The sequence below is a fragment of the Python bivittatus genome, unplaced genomic scaffold (genome assembly GCF_059951505.1).
Source record: "Python bivittatus isolate LINGU-HERP-01145 unplaced genomic scaffold, Pbiv_v1 ctg000350_np1212, whole genome shotgun sequence".
NCBI lineage: Eukaryota > Metazoa > Chordata > Lepidosauria > Squamata > Pythonidae > Python > Python bivittatus.
In genome coordinates, this window is record NW_028277074.1 from 17,130,552 (window position 1) to 17,153,406 (window position 22,855).

A 22,855-nucleotide genomic window follows, 5' to 3' on the forward strand; every position below is an offset into this window, starting at 1 on the left:
TCAATTCCTACTCCAGAAAAAACACTAACATGACAGTTTTGTGTTGCTTCTTCTAGAATTGTTCCTTTAATTTGCATTGATGGGAATTTCTCTATCACCTCACTATACAGGTATACACTGTATTTTTTACAAATAAATACATTGAAATATAATTCACAAATAGTCAATTTTCCAACGATTATTTCCAACAGTTACCTCCCTGTTCATGTTAAAATGTAGGATTTTGTTGTTGTTCAGTCGTTAAGTCGTGTCCGACTCTTCGTGACCCCATGAACCATATTGCACCAGGCCTTCCTGTCCTTCACTGCCTCCCTGAGTTTGCTCAGTTTCATGCTCATTGCTTCAGTGATGCTATCTAACCATCTCATCCTCTGCCGTCCTCTTCTCCTTTTGCCTTCAATCTTTCCCAGCATCAGGGTCTTTTCCAAAGACTCCTCTCTTCGCATTAGGTGACCAAAGTATCTGAGCTTGAGCTTCATTATCAGTCCTTCCAATGAGCAATCAGGGTTGATTTCCTTTAAGATTGACTGGTTTGAACTCCTAGCAGTCCAGGGGACTCTTAAGAGTCTTCTCCAGCACCACAGTTCAAAGGCATCAATTCTTCGGCGCTCAGCCTTCTTTATGGTCCAGCTCTCACAACCATACATTACTACTGGAAAAACCATAGCTTTGACTATGCGGATCTTTGTCGGCAAGGTGACATCTCTGCTTTTTAATATGCTATCTAGGTTTGCCATAGCTTTCCTCCCAAGGAGCAAGCGTCTTTTAATTTCATGGCTGCAGTCTCCGTCTGCGGTGATCTTGGAGCCCAAATAAATGAAGTCTGTTACTGCTTCCATTTCTACCCCTTCTATTTGCCAGGAATTGATGGGTCCAGATGCCATGATCTTAGTTTTTTTAATGTTGAGTTTCAAGCCAGCTTTCGCACTCTCCTCCTTCACCCTCATCAAGAGGCCCTTTAGTTCTTCTTCACTTTCTGCCATTAGGGTGGTATCGTCTGCATATCTGAGGTTATTGATGATTCTCCCTGCAATCTTAATTCCGGCTTGTGATTCTTCCAACCTGGCATTTCTCATGATGTACTCTGCATATAGGTTAAATAAGCAGGGTGACAGTATACAGCCTTGTCGTACTCCTTTCCCTATTTTGAACCAATCGGTTGTTCCGTGACTGGTTCTAACTGTTGCTTCTTGGCCCGTGTACAGATTTCTCAGGAGACAGGTAAGATGGTCTGGTACCCCCATCTCTTTAAGAATTTGCCAGAGTTTGTTGTGATCCACACAATCGAAGGCTTTTGCATAGTCAATGAAGCAGAAGTAGATGTTTTTCTGGAACTCTCGTGCTTTCTCCATGATCCAGCGAATGTTGGCAATTTGATCTCTAGTTCCTCTGCCTCTTCGAAACCCAGCTTGTACATCTGGTAGTTCTCGGTTCACGTACTGCTGAAGCCTAGCTTGTAGGATTTTGAGCATAACCTTGCTAGCATGTGAAATGAGTGCAATTGTGCGATAGTTTGAGCATTCTTTGGCGTTGCCCTTCTTTGGAATTGGAACGTAAACTGACCTTTTCCAATCCCGTGGCCACTGTTGCGTTTTCCAAACTTGCTGGCATATTGAGTGCAGCACTTTAACAGCATCATCTTTTAGTATTTTAAATAACTCAGCTGGAATACTGTCATCTCCACTAGCTTTGTTGTTAGCAATGCTTCCTAAGGCCCACTTGACTTCACTCTCTAGGATGTCTGGCTCAAGGTCCGTGACCACACCAGCATGGACATCAGGGACATTAAGATCTTTCTTGTATAGTTCTTCTGTGTATTCTTGCCACCTCTTCTTAATCTCTTCTGCTTCTGTTAGGTCCCTGCCTTTTCTGTCCTTTATCATGCCCATCTTTGCACTAAACGTTCCTTTGATATCTCCAATTTTCTTGAAGAGATCTCTAGTCTTCCCCATTCTATTGTTTTCCTCAATTTCTTTGCACTGTTCATTTAAGAAGGCCTTCTTATCTCTCCTTGCTATTCTCTGGAAATCTGCATTCAGTTGCTTATATCTTTCCCTTTCACCCTTGCTTTTCACATTCCTTCTTTCCACAGCTATTTGTAAAGCCTCATCAGACAGCCATTTTGCTTTCTTGCATTTCTTTTTCTTTGGGATGGTTTTAGTTGCTGCCTCCTGTACAATGTTACAGACCTCCGTCCATAGTTCTTCAGGCACTCTGTCTACCAAATCTAACCCTCTAAATCTATTCATCACCTTCACTGTGTACTCACAAGGAATATGATCTAAGTCATACCTGAGTGTCTAGTGGTTTTCCCTACATTCTTCAATTTAAGCCTAAATTTTGCAGTAAGAAACTCATGATCTGAGCCACAGTCAGCTCCTGGTCTTGTTTTTGCTGTCTGTATAGAGCTGCTCCATCTTTGGCTACAAAGTATGTAATCAATCTGGTTTCGGTATTGACCATCTGGTGATGTCCATGTGTAGAGTCGTCTCTTGTGTTGTTGGAAAAGAGTGTTTGCTATGACTAGCTTGTTTTCTTGAGAGAACTCTATTAGCCTTTGCCCTGCTTCATTTTGTGCTCGAAGGCCAAACTTGCCTGTTATTCCGATTACTGCTTGACTTCCTACTTTAGCATTCCAATCCCCTATGATGAAAAGGACATCTTTTTTTGGTGCTAGTTCTAGAAGGTGTTGTAGGTCTTCATAGAACCGGGCAACTTCTGCTTCTTCGGCATCAGTGGTTGGGGCATAGACTTGGATTACTGTGATGTTGAATGGTTTGCCTTGGATACGCACTGAGATCATTCTGTCGTTTTTGAGGTTGTACCCCATTACTGCCTTTCCCACTCTCTTATTCACTATAAGTGCAACTCCATTTCTTCTAAGGGTTTCTTGGCCACAGTAGTAGATATAATGGTTTCCTGAATTAAATTCACCCATTCCTGTCCATTTCAATTCACTGATTCCCAAGATGTCGACGTTCAATCTTGTCATCTCATGTTTGACCACATCCAGCTTGCCTTGGTTCATAGATCTTACATTCCAGGTACCTATACAATATTGTTCTTTACAGCATCGGACCTTCTTTTCGCTTCCAGATACATCCACAGCTGAACGTCCTTTCGGCTTTGGCCCAGCCGCTTCACACTTTCTGGAGCTACTTGGAAATGCCCTCCGCTCTTCCCCAGTAGCATATTGGACACCTTCCAACCTGAGGGGCTCATCTTCCGGCGTCATATCTTTTAGCCTTCTAACATTGTCCATGGGGTTTTCTTGGCAAGGATACTGGAGTGGGTTGCCATTTCCTTCTCCAGTGGACCACATTTTGTCAGAACTCTCTGTCATGACCTGTCCGTCTTGGGTGGCCCTGCACGGTATAGCTCATGGCTTCACTGAGTTATGCAAGCCCCTTCGCCACGACAAGGCAGTGATCCATGATGGAGAAAATGTAGGATAGGGGTGGGGAATTTAGAGTCTTTCAGGTCCTAATATCTCTGAAAATTATAATTCAGCAATATCTTTCATATAGGATGAAGTATCTGATTTACATCTTCACAATAGCTAGAACCACCTCAAAATTAAGATTTGGCAGATTCAGTTTCTCTGCAAAGCTACTTTTTTGTCAGCTGAGCACCTCAGAGCACTGGAGTAAAGAATATCCAGCCTTTTTTAAAGCAGCAGCATGTTGAGGACCATTCTATAGAAAGACAATTCTTGTTAACAAGGCTACCTTATCCGGGCTTCAAAATACTGAAGACCAACTGGATTAGGTCTTGAAGCCATCTACTTATAGTTTGGATTCTGGCAGCCCTATCTTAATAAGACTTCTTCTATTCCCATACATTTGCAGGTGGATAAATCATGATGAGTTCTGAATTTTTTTCTTATTTGTAATTGTAATTTGTAAAAATAACAATTACATTAGAAATTAGATAATTAATATAAGGAAAGATAACATGCAGATTTTCACATACAAGTAACAAGATTATTAAACTAAAGCAGCTTAACAACTTTTAACTTTCTCATCAATTATTCATGTCATGATGACACCAGCAGCATCCATGGAAGAAGTGGAAAGAAGGACGTTAAACTGACAAAAGCAGCATCACAAGTCAAGCCTCACCTTCTTTTAATGTGATTACACACATGCCTCAAAGAGGTGAAGTTTGTGGCGCAAAGCTGCTTTTGTCATTCTGATGAAAACAGAAAGAGCCCACAGATACCATTGGGTGATACAGAATATGTAGCGCTGAAGTGTTCTGAGTGTGTCAATTATCTCAATTATTTTATCATGTAGTATTTTATAGGTAAGTAATCTAATTTTTATAATGTTTAGTATAAGTTTGTACAATACATAATGCAAAGGAATATTTCTTAAAATTATAGTCGTTCAATGTGATTATAAATTCTGTCGAATTTAGAACACTGAGTTGATATATTTATATTGATTGCCATTATCTACCCACCTTTCCCCTTCTTTTTTTGTTCATAAGATTAATTTGCTTATCCAGCTTTATAGTTAACATTCCAAATAAAAATACAGGACATAAATTTTAAGTATTCCATAAATACTGTGCTTGAGTTCTGAGATAAAAATGTTCTGATAACTGATAAAATATTCAATATTTACAATTTAAAAAGTAAGTATTTGCTTTATATTTTGCAGCTTTGCTGAAGTAAAAGGTGGACAAAGTAAATATTTTAAATAAATATTTCAAGCAATCATTTTTGAATGACCTAATTTCAAGGGTTGCATAAAGAACTCATGCTATTAATTAAGGCAGGTAATGAATGCTAAGCAGGTGTGCTAGAGCCGAGTTTCCAAAATCTTGTTTGAATATTAAAGTTTATTCTTAAAATACCTTCCTAATAATATCTGACTAAAATAACTGTAAAGCATGTGTTCCCACAAACTTGGAATGTGCCTTGAATACTTATTTGGGAATCAGTGTCTGGTCATGACTTTGAGTTGGCCTTGATCTTTATTTAGCTACATAATTTATATTGTGCAGGATGGTTGGCCTTGATAGAGGACCATCCGAAGGTCGCAGATTGTGCTGTTGGCAATGATTCCCTTTTTATCAGCCAAAATCTAATACTAGATGAAAATCCCCAGTTTGTCTGCCCATGTGTTTTGACAATTTCAGTGGTATGCATTAATATTTTAATAAAAATTTACACCATTTTGACAATGAAAAGATGTTTAAAAAATGTATCCTGTACAATTTACAACTTGTAAGTGAATAGCTTTAAAAATTTAAACACAGCAGGATATATAAAATTTAAAATGGCATCTAGGCCAGTTTCAGTTTAATAGCAGTGCTGACTTGCCAAAAACACACTAAAAGTTATGCTGTGTTTGAAAGTCTGAGATGGTAGAATAAAAATATTTTCAGATGTATGATTAGCACTACAGTTTATGCCATTCTATGCAGCTGTGATTTGTCACAAAGACATTATTTTTTTAAAAAATAGAATATAATTATGACAAGAAATAGTGTTTTGTAAACCCTTGTTGTGACTCAACATTGGGGAACTACATGAATTCTGACCTAGATGACAGCAGATTGATGGACATGGTAGAGTTAGAACTAGCTACAGGCCTTAATGCTGGAAATATAAGGAATAATAGCTATAGTAAAAAAGAAATGTTGGCAATGAGTAATATTATGACTAATGTACAGATCTAAATTATCATTTACTTTTCTCTAATGGTGAAAGATCATATCTTTTTAAAAGAAAAAAATATTTATATGACAGAAAAGTTTCTCTTATTGAGACTCAGGTGAATTTCTCTGTAAAAGGAAATTGAACGTGCCCCAGGCAGGAACATTGGGCTAAAAATGCAATGAAATTATGACAGTGCATAAATTGTAATTTCAAGTAACAGAAAATCCACGAAATACAGACCATATGGCCTAAAGATACAACATATGGTTTGATGAATAAAATGTTAATATACTATAATTGGAATGATTTATCAGCTGTTCTTCAGCTATCATAAATTTGAAACAAGGAAATGCACTCAATTTTTGTCCCTAGTCTTAATTAGCCAATGGGGTTTTCCTCACAGATGTATTAACAAGGATAAATGCTGTAAAAATATGCTGACATAAATGGGACTGCTCTCATTCTGTGCCTTATGCTGTTTCTGTCCTTACAGTTTTAATGTCGGACAAGTTAAGGATTGGTAGATTCCCCTGGTTTTGTCTGCCTTCCCACCAAATGTCACCACCCACTAGAGAACATATTTACCAATCACTCTTCTTAACTGTGATAAGGCTGGGGAGGAGATGAGTTTTGTGCAATGCCTACAGCAGCAGATCCAGTCATCTGTCATACCTTTTCATTTTGCACATTTGGGCCACTTGTGTTCAAAGGAAGGCTGACTATCAACTTATCTCAGCTAATAATCAGGGTTGTTTGGACATAGATTTAGAACTATTTGGAAATAATGCTATACTGGAACAGTGTTAAACCCATGTTTAAAATGAGAAAAATATGATAGGGAGGTAGCATTTGTGAGATGAAGTGGGAAGGAGGAGCTGTCTCATTTCACTTTGTAACACTGCCCTATATGTCAGCTGCTTTAGTAGGCAGCCCCAACCATTCCATGGATCAGGCAATGTCACTGATCAACAGGATGTATGTCCTTCTCATCTGGCAGCAGACCCCCAGGTTGCCAGGACTCAGAGTGGTGCAAGAAAAGCAGAGAGATATGGCAGCAGAGAAGAAGATGAGGAAAAACTTAAGAGAGAAGTAGATAAAGTGATAAAACATTACCTGTTTACTGTATATTGGAGAGAGAGAGAGAGAGGAGAGATATATGACATATAGCCAAATCTGTTACAAGAAAGCCACTGATGCACATCAGAACCAGGACACACTGTATAACAAAGTCATAGTGGATTGTGTCTTTTGCACAGAATCTGAAATGTATATCATGGATCATACTATAAGCTGTGAATGCTGAATTAGAGAAAATGTTGAAGAATGGTTTTATTAAAGAAGCAATTAAAGGTACAGATTGGGTATCCAACATGCTGACTGTACCCCCCAAAAAAAAAAAGATAGTAATGAATTCCGTCATTGTATCGATCTGATAGCAGTAAACAAGATTGTGCAGAAACACTATCATGTACGAACAATAGATATACTGTATATTGCATCCTATGTGAGGTGCACAGATTCTTGCTAAATTAAATGCCACTGAAAGAGTTTTGTCACACTGAGAACTTTGATAATGCACAATGGTTCAGTAAAATTATTTTTGGACTCCAAAGTTTCCCTGAGAGTTATCAAAAAGCAGTAGATTCTGGCATGCAGGATCTTGTCTGGTATGTGGTGCTGTTTGGCATATGAATGATATATTGTATATGCAGCAGCTATTGAGTTCTGTGATATTTACGAAAGAAACCATAAAAGAGGACTTAAACTAAACAAAAGTAAATTCTACTTAATCTTGAAGTTATTGTTATATTAGAGCATATCACCTGAAGGAATTAAACATGATTCCAACTCCTGAGTATCTGGATTTATTACATTTTTTTTCTAGCTACTTATGGCTATAGTATAATTTTATTCCTAATTATGTAGATAATTCAGAATCACTGCACCAGCTGACTGAAAAAAGGAATTATTTGGCACTTCTGTAGTAGCTGACTCTGCATGTCAACAGCTGAAAGATGCATTAACTAAGGAACCTTGTCTGATTTATTATAATCTGAACCTACCAACTTTCGTAGTAACTGATGCCACCCTGTGAAACTTGGTAGTATCTTGCTACAGACTCTGGAAGACAGATCAAAGAAGCCTGTTGTGTATGCCAATTATTCACTTTCTTCTCTGGAGCTGAGGTATCCCTACACTAAGTATTTTAAAAAATGGTACTGTATGTGTGTGAACTGTAGAATTTTTTAATATTTATCTCTGGGGATACCCATTTATGCTGTTAACTAATCATAAACCAGTCCCACAGAGACTATAGTACTAGTCTCTGTCCTGAAGTGAAGGTGAATGATTCAGCTGTTATATTATATAATAGGAAATACCAGAACCAAGTGAAACATTATGCTGATACCACACAAACAGAAAACACACTTTTAAAGTTAGGAACCTAGCGTAAGTTGCTAACAATATGACAGGTTGACCCCATAATCTCATCATTTGACAATCTTTGAAAGTCTGTGTGGAGTATCCTTTGGAGCATTTCTGAGTACTCCTTTGAACTTCTTAGCACTAAAGATAGTAGTGTTTTTATTAGAAATGACAAGCATCTGAAAAAAGTTCAATCTCAAGTGCAGTACAGTGTGCAGTGAGCCATCATAGATATTTTATATGGCAGGATGTGTTTCAAAGTGCCACCACAATTGGCTGGCCTGAGATGAAGACAATGTGATGAGGATATGTCCTATATAAATGGTAAATAGGACATATTCAGGCGACAAATGCAACTAGAACCCTTCTGTAGGGTAGGGGCAGAGGTTGTATTGTGATTTCATGAAATTGAATTTATCTAATTCTGATGAAATTGTTGTTTGCTCTGGACATCTCTCAATATATCCAGAAGTGAGCAATACCTAAATTACAGAGCAGGACTTGGAAACGAGGGACAGAAGCATATTCAGAAACAGACAGAAAGGAAAAAGAGAGAGCACTAAAAAGAAAAGGAAGTTCTAAAATAATTCATCAACAGGTTCTATTCTTTTCTACACAACTTCTTCATACATGCCTGCTGTTTAGTGAATGTCTTTATCCAACTGTGACTGTCTGCCAGGCACCACTGACAGAATAGATTTTTCTTTTCTCAGCAATTCCTTCTTGTTCCAGAAGATTGGAAGATACCTCAGATATGTAGGGCATAAAGATGCAAGGTGAAAAAAGAACAGGAAAACTCAGTGTATCTGTAAAAATTAATTTGCATTGAATGAAACCCCTGATAAATAATATTGCTTAGCAATATTAACATGTTCTAAGCTAGTCTGAAAAACCTGGTTTTGAAGTGTGGCACCTGCATTTTAAAAATAATACATATTTTAATTTGTGTGTGTATATGACTATTACCTCATAAGCAATATTTGATCTTTAAGAATAAGGCTCATGTATTTTAAAAAAAAATCAGCTTCTTTCTTGCCAAAAATCAGCTTCTTTCTGTTTATCTTTTTATATAAAGAACATATTAAATATGTTCTCTTGGTGGCAGTATTGGAAAGCAGACTGATATGTAAGTTCCCTTCTCTTTGGTGTCTTATTTATCTTGTAGTGTTAAAGAAACTGTTACAGGTGATAGCAAATATGTGCAGAAAGCTGTCTGTTTCAGATTCTCAATATGCTTTTAAACCTATAAAAGTGTCAAAGGATAGGAAAGCCTTTTTGACTTTCCAGCAGTGTAAACATGATGTAACATTCTCATGCAGTGTCCTTCAAACTATTTTTGGGGATAGCCTCATATTCGTGACTGATACCAAAGTTTGATACTAAATTGCTGCAATGGAGAGTCCCTGTTGATTTCAATTCTACAAAGAATGAGTTTAAATTGGAAAAATCCATATTTTTGGATGATAATAAATATTTGACTTCCACCTCTCTCCATTTATGTACGTGCCATGAGATACACAAATCACATAAGATTTTAATATTTTAAACAACAGCACTTAGCTCAGTCACCATTGTGCTATTATTGTGTTATTATTAGCTATTATTTATGTTGTTGCATTGTTCATTTTTAAGCTTCTGCCCAGAATTGTGATTGTGAAATAGGCAGCTATATAAATTGGTAATAGAATAAAATAAAAAAACCTCATTGCCCAGTGTATGAATCCACTAGGACAGCTTCCCTGATAGATTCAGGCTCAGTTTAAACACCATCAGCAAAGGGAAGTCCACTTTCTTCCAAGACTGTTAGGATTTTTTTTTCCTGATATCTTGCTGAAATTGACTTATTTGTAATTTAAATCCCTTGTTTCTTGTCCTGTATTATGGAACAACTATGAATTACGTATTACTTCCTCCAAACATTATTCTTTATAACAATCTGTTTCAGTAAATAAAGCTTTTCATTTTCATAGTTTTAGTGAACATGCATTTTTATCGCTGAGAGATATTCTGTAGAGCAGCTTTTCCCAACTTTATGTTTCTTCAAGATATGTAGAACTACAGTCCTGATCATCCATATGCTAAGCAAGGCTGATGGCAGTTAGTGTCTAACACATGTGGAAAACAGCATGTGTGAGAAATATATGTTTCCATATATTATTTTCATGTAACGGGTATATATTAGACAGCCTTTTTCATGTTGGCATATGGTAACAGGAGATGCAGCACGGTTTTCACATGAGTTGAAAATAGACTCTGCTGCCAGCACTGTGCCCTCCCTTGGATCAATGTACCTTTCTTCTTTGCATGCATGGCGACCAGTCAGTTATTTTTCTCTTTTTGAAACTGCCATCCATGTATTTAGAGTATTTTTTAAATTTATTTTACATGCCAGAACTTCAAACACCATTTTAATGTCAGTGAGTTCATCTGCTTTACCAAAATGCTGCCAGTCCTAATGAGGCAAAAGCAGTGCAATTAAAGCAAAGGAAAACAGGTGTTTCATTATACAGAAGATACTGCCTTTCATTTATATCTTCCAGGCACTAAATTCTTCAGACTAAGTAAATAAATCAATAAAGTTACAAGCTTGTCTAACTCCGGTGTGTAAATAAGTTGTAATGTTTCTAATTCAGGGGATGATAACATTGGAATGTGTGATGACTAAAACATGATATGTTGTGTATTATAGAGATAAGTTTCATAATCTGATCCATGATAGAAATAATTTTGCTTGGGTACCAAACATTGGATGACTAGAGCACTTCAGCAAGAAACAGAACAGAGTATTCCCACCCTTGTGCCTAAAGGGAAAAAAAATAGCATTTGCAACATTTCTATCCTTCCCACAGCAGAAGGCATTCTAATGTAGTTGCATGTATTATATTTATTTAGTTATTTGGATTTAAAATATATATATATGTATAAATACTAACTTTAAAAAAAAGACCTCAAAGTATGTACTTTTAAACTTCAAATTTAAAAATCTAGAGGTGACTATATCATACACAGTACACATTATTAAAGAACTGTAGCCTCTGATAGATATTCTTGTATCTATCCCAGCCTTCTTTAATCACTTACCTTCCAGATGTGCTTGACTACGGTTCTCATCTTCTCTACCCAGCATAGCCACTATTTGTAATGCACATGGATAAACTTTGAGAGGTCAAGGAGATCCAATGCTACATTAAAAATTACATTCAAAAGGATCTCAGTTGTACTAAAAATCACAGTTTGCTTGTATTAAAACAGTACATATTTTGGGATATGAGCCACTGCTTATGAGCTCACTGTATCTTTACAGTGTTGGGCAAAGAAAAAGGCATAAGCCCATAGTGAAAGGGAAAATGGAAATGAGTAATTGCTTAACTGAGCAAACTCGACATGAATTGACAATGGTGGCAGTTACAACATGAAGAACAGAAACTGACATATCTAGAAATGTCCTGTGTTCTCCATCTTTTCTGTAAGAGTTGATTCTCAGACTACAGGTATACAGATTCAGGTGGCCACTATATAAAGAATCAGCTATAGACTTCCAGGAAGTCTCTGTTCTAAGGTCCACTGAGATATTTTAATTCTAAATTGAAAGCCTGCTCAGTTGTTGATTAATAATTAAATCCTTTCATCTTAATAAATAAGCAAATCATCTCAATCTTACTAAAGAGAACTCTTGTCATGCTTGGAAGAGAATCTTGCAGTTCAGACAGCTGCCACTTCCTCTATTTGTATACAAATCCATTATTGATATGGTCACTCTGGTCCCATTCTATCTTGCATGTCAAAAATACTGGAGTATTTACACATAACTATTCATGTGTAAAGTCCTAGAATTTGCATTTTAATCTGTTTCAAGTCCCTAGGTATATGTGTCTCCGTGCCCATGTATCTGATTTGCAACCTTGGCAGTTTATAATCTATAAAAATAGATTAAGGTTGTCATGGGGAAGGATAAAACATATTACAGACAGGTTTAGAATTGTGAAAAACCTTATCTAATTATTTCAGGCATATGACTAGAATCCAAATATTATAAATATGTATGGAATTTAATTATGGGTCCCTCATGGATACATATCTCCTAGTTATAAACAATAATTTAGCACTTGCATGATAGCAATCATGCCAACATTAAAAAATGTGCCAGATTTTTTTTTTCCAGGCAAGTTGTGGCATGGATGGTCAAAATCTTGTATATATTGTCCATGATGTTAATGTTGCCCTATGTATTCTCTGAAACCTATTTTAGTTCAATCCACTTTCAGAGTTTTATATCAAAAACAATATATACATTAGGATTCAAACTGAGAAGTCAACTTGTGACAAGTACAGTTGATCATGTTTTCTTACGTGATTAGTACATACCAAGTAACTAGGAATTAAACTGATGTTTTTCTGTGAAATGGTTTTTTGAAAGATGTGGAGTAAAATATTATTTTATTATTTGAGTATTGTTGAACATTCGTAATAGAAATGGAACAACTCGGGAAGTTGTTACACGGTATATGAAATATTATATAAATATAAAATGTACACCCGTACTGCTCTTCTGAAGCACAAAGTAAAAACTATAGGTTAATACAATCTGTGAAAATAGAGCCAGTTTGATGTAGCAGTTAAGGCATCAGGCAGAAACCAGGAGACCGTGAGCTCTAGTCCTGCCTTAGGGACAAAGCCAGCTGAGTGACCTTGGGCTAGTCACTAACTTTCAGCCCTAGGAAGCAAGCCATGGCAAACCACTTCCAAAAAACCTTGCCAAGAAAACTGCAGGGACTAGTCCAGGCAGTCGCCAGGAGTCAATACTGATACAAAGGCACAAAAAAAAAAAAAAAAAGTGAAAATAGAAGAGAATTTAAAATTCTGGCATTGTAAATTATGTTATTTCACATAAAACTGACAGTTTTTATCTAATTTATGTATAATTTAATAGAATTTTGGTACAACTTAACAGACTTTGAAACTTAAAAACTGGTCTTAACAATTGGAATTTAGATAATAGTCTCAGTGCAGAAGTGGAAATCAAGGAACCAGTTTTATACTTCAGAAAAAGAAAAAGATGTATGCATTTATAACACCCCCAAACAAGAAGCCTTAGGAAACTGCTTTCCTAAGTGTTATTTAAACTTAGTGTTATTAGTGTCAACTTTAAACCAGTGTTATTTAAAGGTGATTTAACTTGTACATTTCTCATTATTGTTTTGGCTAGTAGTTTCCTGATTAACAGGAAAAATAACTACATGTAACTGTGTTAACGATCTTCCGGGAAAGCCTGGAAAATCTCATAAGTGAAGCTGCTCCAAAACAGTTGCCTAAATTGCTCAAAAGTCTTCTTTACCTTTTTGTTGAAGAAAAAATACTACTGTGAATGTTGCCAGACAACACAGATAGCAACCAATACTGTGATGTAAGTTTCCATCCCAAAAGTAGTGATAACAGAACAAGACATGTTAATATTCCAAATCCAGTAGGTACAGATATTGAAAAGTCTAGCATATAGCAAAATAAAATGTAATGAAATAAAATTATTTTAAGACAAATAAATTAATTTCACATTCTTCAAAGCAACTTTCCACTAGTGTATAAGAACCATACAGGCCAGTTGTTTCCAGTTTAGCTTTTTCATATAAAAACTGATGCCAGCTCCTGAGATGAATGAAAAGAAAATGCAAATCAGTACAGTAATATGTAGCTTTTTAGTGTGTGTGTGTGTGTGTGTGTGTAAAGATTTGAAAGATCTTTACAGTTCTGTTATCTTTCCAAAGATCATGCAACTTCAATTTTTGTTATAGTAATGATAATCCTTATAAACCAGTTCCCAGAAGAAATGAATAATTGTGTCAAGAACTACAAAATCAGTGTCAGAACTATAAAGAAAGAGAATGTGGGCTAAAATACAACAAGACCACTAGATAGCAACATTAAAGTGAAATCATTAAAAGAAGCAGCTACTCACTCATAGGCATTGTCCTGAATGTTTCAGACTGTGATGTTTATGTATCAGCAAAGATGGGACTACTGTTATTCAAATTTGAAGATACTGTTTGAAAATATAAGCTTCTACCATGTTTTGTGTGAATATATATCCAAATCACTTGGCTGTGTTTTCAGTAGTTCTAGAAGTTCTAAAAATTAACTGCAACATGTTTTTTAGGGAAAGTATATAACTTCCCTTCAAAACCTGGTTCGTGTTAGATGATGTTATTCCAAAACATCTGTGAATGGGGACTACTGTATTTGGACTGCAAAAATCCTGGGCTCCAATAGACTGCAGCAGACACACACAGAAAACCCTAATTCTCTTCTGCTTTCTAGATGTAATCCTGATTTGGGCAGCCCAGCTCTGGTAGCCCTATGTGAATATCCTTAAGACAATAAAGACTCTAATATTCCCTGCATCGTCTCCTTTAGTGCTCCTAAGTCTGCCATCTAATTCACTCAAAGTATTGTTTGACCTCGCCAAGTCTCAGCAAGAAAACTGCTAACCCAGTTGCTCGGCTTGAGAGCAGCAGCAGCAACAGCTACCGTCTGAGAGCTTGCTTGCCGCTTGTTCAAATTGGCAACCTTGCCCCAAGCTGATAGGAGCAGCCAACATTTCTGCTGACTGGAGTGAGGCTATCTTTTCCAGTTTGCTGGAATAGACACAGACACTGATTGGGTCATGCTGAAAACATTCCAGTCCCATGAAGCAAGTCAGTTTGTATTTTAGGTTTGGCAGGACTAATGAATTAAACATCTTGGCCTCCGGACAATTTGCTGCTTTAATACGGTCCCTGATGGAAAGGGGTTTTGCCCAGGAAGCATGACAATGCTGTAATCCTTCATTGCGGGGAAGGGAAGGGACAGTGGAATTGGGGCGGAAAACAGAAAAGGGTGGTCCTGAGGGCGTAAAAAGCCTATGGGAAGTGCAGGTAGCAGCATGTTGTCCTGACAGCTGTTTCAACTTCTCAGACCTTGTCAGTTCACTGCTATGTAGCAGGTGCAGCCTTTTCTTTTCCTGAATCTTTACTCCATAAAGGCAACAACAAGTCAAGGCAGTGGCTGGCCCTGGATTATACAAGTGCAGACACTACTAAGTGAGGTAAGGCAACAGGTGTGAAAACTGGACTAACTGATTGAGTTGTGACCACACTTGGGTTTGAGAGCTGAAGTTTTTTAGATATAAGCAAAGTGCATGCAGTCTCACAGACAAGCCAACTGAAGAGCTGTTTCCTAGATCACTGTTTCAGACATACCACACTCAAAGCTTTCTCTTTTACGCAGAAGAAAAGATCAAGGTGTCTGCTCGAAGCAGTTTTATTTAGTTCCTCATTTTAGATGATACGTGCAGATTATAACTCTCTTCTGTTCTTTCTATAGCTTCCTTTTGCTTTATTTTCCTGAGAGGAAAACCTCCATGGATATATGCTAAACATTAGAGAAGGCTACATCTGTACTGTACAGGTTTCTCTGTAAAGCTAAAAAAACAGACATTTGAAAATCCTTTTATGGCTTTATTAAAAGAAAAGACCTTGGTACCCATTATTTCAAGTTTCTAGCTAAAATCTTTGTATTTTTTTTAACCAGTTAATAGCACAATCTTTTCATAGAATTAATGCAATTAAAGATGGAGTTGATGTGACTTTAATATATAGTTCTTTCATGCTTTTTTAAACTTTATTTAGTAAGTTATTATAGCCACAGGATTAATAGAACAGATTAGGCACTACATTTGTAACATCTCTGAAGCTTCTGTCTGTGGTTTCAAGTCATAATAAAATAGGCTTTGTAGTCACTGAAATATAGGAAAGCAAAAAATACTTTTATTGTTTCCAGTCTAAAAATGATATATGAGGCTTTATTCTAACAGTTTGAAGTCTAGCATTTCAGATAAAGAGCTTGGATACAAATTTTGTTTATATAAATTTATATAAAGTGTAACAGAATTCTTATACTTTTATTTGCAAGGCTAGTAAAGTAGAAAATTTTGTCAAACTATTTTCAGAATCAATAGGATCTGGAACTTTGTTTTATTCAGCCTGATTTAGATGATAATATTCTAGTACCTAACATACATGTGCTGCAAAACTCCAGACAACCAGCTAGTGGCACAAACAGATACAGAATACTAACTCTTTCCTTCCATCTAGTGGCACCCTGGAGTTTTGCAGTTCAGGTATGGTAGCCCTATCAGTATCTGAAAAAAATGGGACATCAGCAAGCTACTTTAAAAGCATTTTACCACTTGTTCTTCAATAGGCACAACAAACAAAGTTTGGTATAAGATTGTACAATAGTATATTGTGTTATACAATAGAGTATAATAATAAACTATGAGATGATTCAAGTTGACTGCCAAATGTCTAATGTATTAGTTTTCCAGATCCTGCAAATTACATTAGTATATCATCCTGAAATGAATGACAAAGCTTCCTGGATTAAGAATACAGTTTCTTTCTTTTTTTCACAATCACTATTCAAGGTAAATTGGAAACTAGATGTAGATTGGCCAACTACTAAAAAGAGTATCAGGCACAATTTTTATTCAGTTTACTTCTCTCCAGTAAAGCAGTTTTAAGCTTACCTTAAAAGAACACAAAATTCTTAAAATGGGCAAGTTCAAATCTTCAGAAAATTCTGTTTTGTATTTTTACCTGTATAGTTAAATCCTGCTCCATGAATTGTCTGTCACTATAACTATAAGAATAGTTATATTCTGCCACCAGTGAAATTACAGTACCCTTGTCAGCAGAGATTTTGGGAAGAAAAAAACTTGAACACTTATGGATGTAAAAGCATATTTGATAATCAATAATTGGAGCAATATTCAGTGTAATACATCTAAGATCTTTTTTTACACAACTGAATTATAGCAGTACCAATTATCTGTATGCCATAGTTTCCAAAACAAATTTAAGCTAAGATTAAGGTTGTTGAATTTTTTAATTGTATCTCAAAAACTCTCTCCTCCCTCCCTCCAAATATTTTGGGATTTACTCAAAGACCTGATCTTTTAAATGTCCTTCTCCTTTCCTGGAAAATATCTTGACATCAAGATAAAAGTGTGAATTTCCAACACCATTCTTTTCAGATCCAGGAAACCTCAGCACTTCAGTGCCCATTCCCACAGAGTTAATTCATTCAAAGATCTTGGTTGTCTTTCATCCACTTACATTCTGAGATTATTTTGGAAGTGCTTCTTGATTTATGTGGCTTGGAGCGTTCCTGGAGCTGCCTGATCTGGCAACTGTGATACTTGTTCTAGTCATTTCCCATTACAATTATAGCAATGTGCTCCATGGGGATGCCTTAAAAGAGATTAGGAAATTACAACAGATCCAAAATGCAGCAGCAAGACTCTTCTCAGGTATGTCTTGGTGACAGCATATTATACTTACTCTAGCTACTGTAAGCTGCATTGGCTCCCAACTGATTTCCAAATTCAGTGTGCATCTTATTACATATAAATCCCTAAACAGCGGGGACTCTGTATAACCTGGTAGAACAGTTTTCTCCATAATAGTAGCCTGGGAGCTATGGTCTTCAGACAAAGGTATGCCCCTTCAAAGTAATCCTGAATCTGCCCAGAGTAGGACCTTCTTGGGGATGGCCCTGCTATATAGAATTCCCTCTGAAAATAGTTTGGTCTGCTTTTCTGTGGCATATATATATTCTTTTTTTTAAAATCTGAATACATATTTACCTTATGGAGACAATGCTTTTAATATGATATTTTTAATAGTTTGCCATGTTTTATTTGTTTTTTGATTATTTATTATTTTCTTTTGTAATTGTTTAATGGTTTTAAGATAGTGGCTGCACGTTTTGGAGATAATAATCATTACATTATCAACCTGATACTACTGTAAACTCCCTTTAGGCTTGCTTTGTGGGAAGCACTGCAGAATATAATTTTGTAAAATAAATAAGTAGATGTTACAGACCAGGCTGGACTTCAAAGCATAAGATATGGTGTAAAGGTTGAAGTGTAAACTCACTCAATTGCATATACATTCTATCTCTTTCCATCGCTGTGTGACTGGACTGCATTTTGTTTAGAAAAATTGCAAGAGTATACTGCCATCACTTTGCAAGATCATTACCACTTTCACAATAGAAATTACAATATCATAAGTGGCTAAATGACCTAGTATTAGAGATTTCCCTACCTCTATTATTTCCAGTGTACTTTTGTTCTGTTTATAGCAGACAAACAGATGAATCAAGACAGGGCAGGTAGAAGATTTAGGGATTCTCTTCATCATCTGTGAAAAAGCTAAATGGCTTTTTTTAAAAAACAGCAGTCTGGGGGGAATGGATTGTGGAGTAGGAATAGTTGAGTACTTGGTCAATTGTCTGAAGGATACGCCTGTGGAGATATGACTGGGAGATGTTTAGATCTGACCTTTTTTACAACAATCAACTATGGTTACCTATAAGTATCAAAATACGGTTTATCACTAAAGCATTTTCATTTTATGACATTGTAGCCAGGAATAAGTCGCACTTGGAGATACTTGTGCAGGAAAGACTTTAGGCTACTTCTACATGGTCAGTTTCTCATAGTGCTGGTCAAAAAGTCATTAAGCAGCCATGTTCTCTCTCTCTCTCTCTCTCTCTCTCTCTCTCTCTCTCTCTCTCTCTCTCTGAAATAAAAAAGATTGAAGAAACAGTGGGAAAATACATGAAGATTATAAATAACATTTAGTGAAAGAGATAAGATAGTGTATAATAACTTATTTATAAGCATCCCTAAAATGTCATTACTGTGTCCAGCTGCAGTTAAATTTTAAAAAAAGTGTAACTCTACTTAGGAGTCAGGAAGAAGAGTTATTTTTGTATTATAAGACAGTGTTTGAATATGAATTATAATTAACTCTATTGATATTATATGAGAAGCAGTGTTAATATATGGTAGGCCAAAATCAGAAGGATTTTCAGTCTAAATTTTATTTAAAAATGTGTGCTTTCATGAACTATACTTCATTTCATCAGATTGATTCTGTGATTTCCTACCATCTGATATTAAAGTAACCATGATGAACTTGTATAAAAAGTATGTAATTTACATAGGAATTACAGGGTGTAATCACAGGATTACCCACATACAGTATCAGCCTAATTTAGTAACCTAATTTTCTAGAATGGTGTTTCAGAAAAGCTATGCTACCTGTCTGCAGTAGTATATGGTAGGGTTGGAACTTCATAAGTATTTTGTTTAGCAAGCTCATATCATTTAAAACTAATGCAAGTTAATTGTTTTCATGAAATCTGTTAGTCTGTTAATCTATTACAGCTACATCTATTTACATGTGTATCCATAACGCTATTCCCTTTTGGGAACATTATGCAAACTACATAAATGTATTAAGAATATAAAGCTATTCCTTCAAAAGACATGAAGTAATAAAAAGCTACACCAACATCATCCACATTGCCCATCTCCATCCTACCCTTGATTCCACCACATTCAAGAATCTATGGTGAAGGTCAGCTTAAGAACCGCTAGGTTGCATTCATTGACTCAGGTCACAAATTATGCAGACCAACTATGTTGATTTGTTTTAACCTTTGCTTCCATCTAATACTGTCATAAATTTTTCTGTACAAATCACAGTAGAAAGGTTTATAGTATATTTTCTGCAAAGTTGAAACAAGCCAATTGCATCAGCACAATGATTCTGTGACTAGTCTCCTATACAGAAAGTTTTTAAAAAATCATCAACAAAAGACCAAAAAGCATAATTCATGGATACAATCAGATGAGATCAGCACTTCCATTTAATTCAAATACTAGCAATAGAATTATATCTATTGCCATCACTTGATACACCAGTCTAATTAACAGTTGCCAAAGACAACTGCTTTATTCTGTCTAATGATAGGCTAACCCAGAAAAAAATGTTTGATCCATCTGTCTTTAATTTTGTAAAGAAAAGTACTAAAGGTCATTGTGGGAGGAAGGGACAGATTTGTCTAAGCCAATCAAAATCATTCATTATCATCACACATAGCAGAATTCTGTAATTTGCTCTGTATTTCTGTAGAGCTTGTCAAATACCTAAATAGACACACTATTCGACTGTTATTATCAAGGAAATCTATTCTGCATTTTAAAATCTCTCTATTTTGCATCTGAATATGACAAGGTATTATGCCTGGAACCATAATTTCTTCTGGGAAAATAAAGACGTACAATTGTTAAGAGAGTAGCTGAAATTGTTGAAAAATCTGGATAGAAATCTTGACTTTACCTGAAGATCATTAAAAACATGTTATAGGGCCATATCTGATATGTACCATCAATGAACTTGCATTACCTATAAAAATTTGCTATTTTATTTTGCAGGTGAAACATACAACTAGACGCATAGGTTCGAGTGCCCACATGATCACCACAGCAAGGGTACCTACTGATAAACGGATACGAATTGCCTTCAGTCTAAATGATTCCCCAGGTCAGTCTGCTCAAATATTCTTTCTCTGGTATTTGTTTCTTCCAATTATACTGACTATACAATTCAAAGAAGTACCTGATTTTTCTTAGGTGGCTGAAATTATTTGTTCTCTTTTTTCTCTATAAAATATCGACAAAGTATCCTGTATGTTCAAAAGGTTTCCTGTCAGTATCATTTAAAACATTATATTCAACTCTAAATTTTCTGAAATGTTTAAATTTGTACTTTTGACCATTAGGTTATTTTTTAAAATGACAAGATCAGTCTCAATACTTAAAATATCTCAGTTTCATTCAAGACCAAAAATCCATCTGGATTTTTATACATACTGGAAAGCCTGACACCTGCCTTCTGTACAACTTTGACTAATTCTCATATTCATCACTTCATGATTAGCATTATTGGTGAGAAGTCCTGTGAGAAAGGCCAAGCTGATGGACTCCCCAGGATCTGGGAAGTTTCAAACTGAGGGTGGGAATTTGCAACTAGCCTAAATCCAACTTCCTGACTAGGACACCTTCCTGGACAATGAGTGATTTAAAGAAGACACTTGAAGTATAAATAAACTGTGTGAGCTGTACTGATGAAAAAGCTGTAAAAGTACATAGAAGGACGTTATGAATAAAAAAGAAAAAATGTGCAAACTGTTCAGGATCCTATGTATGTGTAGAAGTAAGTTTGGAGTACCTGATTTGAACTGCAAAGAACCAAATAACCATTACATGGCAGTAAAGATAGCCACAAAACTCTTAATTCTTTGCAGCCACCTGGTGATCATTCAGTTTTTGCAGTCCAGTAAATAGTAAGATTTGACTCTCCAGTAAGAGAGTTTAGGACTGGAGCATTAATGTAATATGGTCAGGAGTTAATTTGCCACCATTTTCTGCATATAAGCAGGTCTTTAGCAATTCCATGAAGTAGAAATTCAGCAACTACAAACCTTGCCTGCTACAGGAAGATTGTCATATGTTGGACTTCCTTTCTGACAGAAAGAGCAACATGTGCCAGGCACTTAACATCCATTCATCTATTTTCATTGCCCATGATTAAACTCCACAGGGATAATATTTGTCCTGGCTTGTGGAACTGGAGCTCCTTTCTAACTGAACTTTTGTTGTGAGAAAAAATATATTCTTTACCATTTTCAGGAAGATAATTATTAACACATCACTTCACGTTAAATAAAAGAAGCAAGTTGGGATTCCTGCTCAGATATGATTACTGTATGGTTCATAAACATACTTAATGGACAAAAAAAAAGTAAGAAAGCTTCTTGTATCATTCCTTGCTGCTATACCAAATGAATCTTAAATCATAAGAATCTTCCATGTCTAATCAAGCAGACACCAGATTTATGCAATTCTTGTCTGTCAAGACAAAAAAAAAAAAACCCTGTCAGGTACATGCTCACTTACAGCATTTATTGATGTATGCATTACAGAAAAGGCCTTTTGAAATTAAATTTAATAGAACTTCAAGTATTCATTCCCTTAAAGTCATTCAGCAAGGATAACATATTTTTCTTAGATTCTCTCATGCACAAAAGTGCATATTCATGCAAACCTATATGTATTTCATGTATTCCTGCTATTCTCAATCATCTGAGCCAGGACCAGCTTCCCAACAGACAAAATTAAGAATGCTTATGTGAAGCAGCAGCTGCTGACAGTATGCAGAAAGATACTGGAGAGGACAGTTCTGTGCCAAGAAGCTTGTTGTGCATGCTAGCTTATTGGTCTCAGGTGGCCATCACCTGTGTTAAAAAAAAAATTAAATTGCCATAGGCATAGCAAGATCAATTTCTGACAGAAATCCAGCTTTGGGTAAGCAAGCCATACTCAAACATACAACATATACTTACAAAATAGTCAGTATTCACTCCAAGCATCACTCTAGGTTTTGTTTCAACAAGCCAGTTTTGGGATTGCCTAGAAAAAGTGAGAGCAGGTGAGACAGTGATTACTAGGTTGCTGATACAAAGCTGGAGCCCTGTCTGACTATGCTTCTGGCTTTGTTCACTGCTTGCCTTGTGCAAGCAAAACCAGAACTCTGACAATACTTGCTATAGCCTTTTCTTTGGGTAATCTAGCTGTTGACTTGTATAGGCAGAACTGGGGTGATTCTGGCAGAGATTCTGCTCATATGTGCAAGTTACCCAACATTCAACAACCCCCTCAAATTATGGCCTCCTAGGGGTTTGTGGCTGTGGTCCACTGTTTGGAAATCCCTGACTTAGCATGTCAGCGTTGTCTCTGGGTGCCATAATGCAACTTCCTATCTGTCATTTTTCCACATTAGTGATTAATTCAACAATACTTAGTTTAGA

At 36.1% G+C, this 22,855-nt stretch overlaps 1 protein-coding gene across 6 annotated transcripts in view; it reads left to right on the forward strand.

Moving 5' to 3' along the window:
* The first annotated feature begins 14,815 nt into the window (after window positions 1-14,815).
* MAP3K7CL (MAP3K7 C-terminal like) overlaps window positions 14,816-22,855 on the forward strand; it is a 36,684-nt gene continuing 28,644 nt past the window's right edge. Inside the window, exons 1-2 of one of the 6 annotated variants that reach the window (XM_025168861.2) lie at window positions 14,816-15,173; window positions 20,421-20,529. In XM_025168861.2, the coding sequence (XP_025024629.1) occupies window positions 20,460-20,529 (70 nt within the window). In that variant the 5' untranslated portion in view covers window positions 14,816-15,173; window positions 20,421-20,459. Of the gene's footprint in view, window positions 15,174-20,420; window positions 20,530-22,855 lie in introns of those variants that run through there. The other 5 variants (XM_088144617.1, XM_025168860.2, XM_007431656.3 and 2 more) reach the window with 5 other exon arrangements.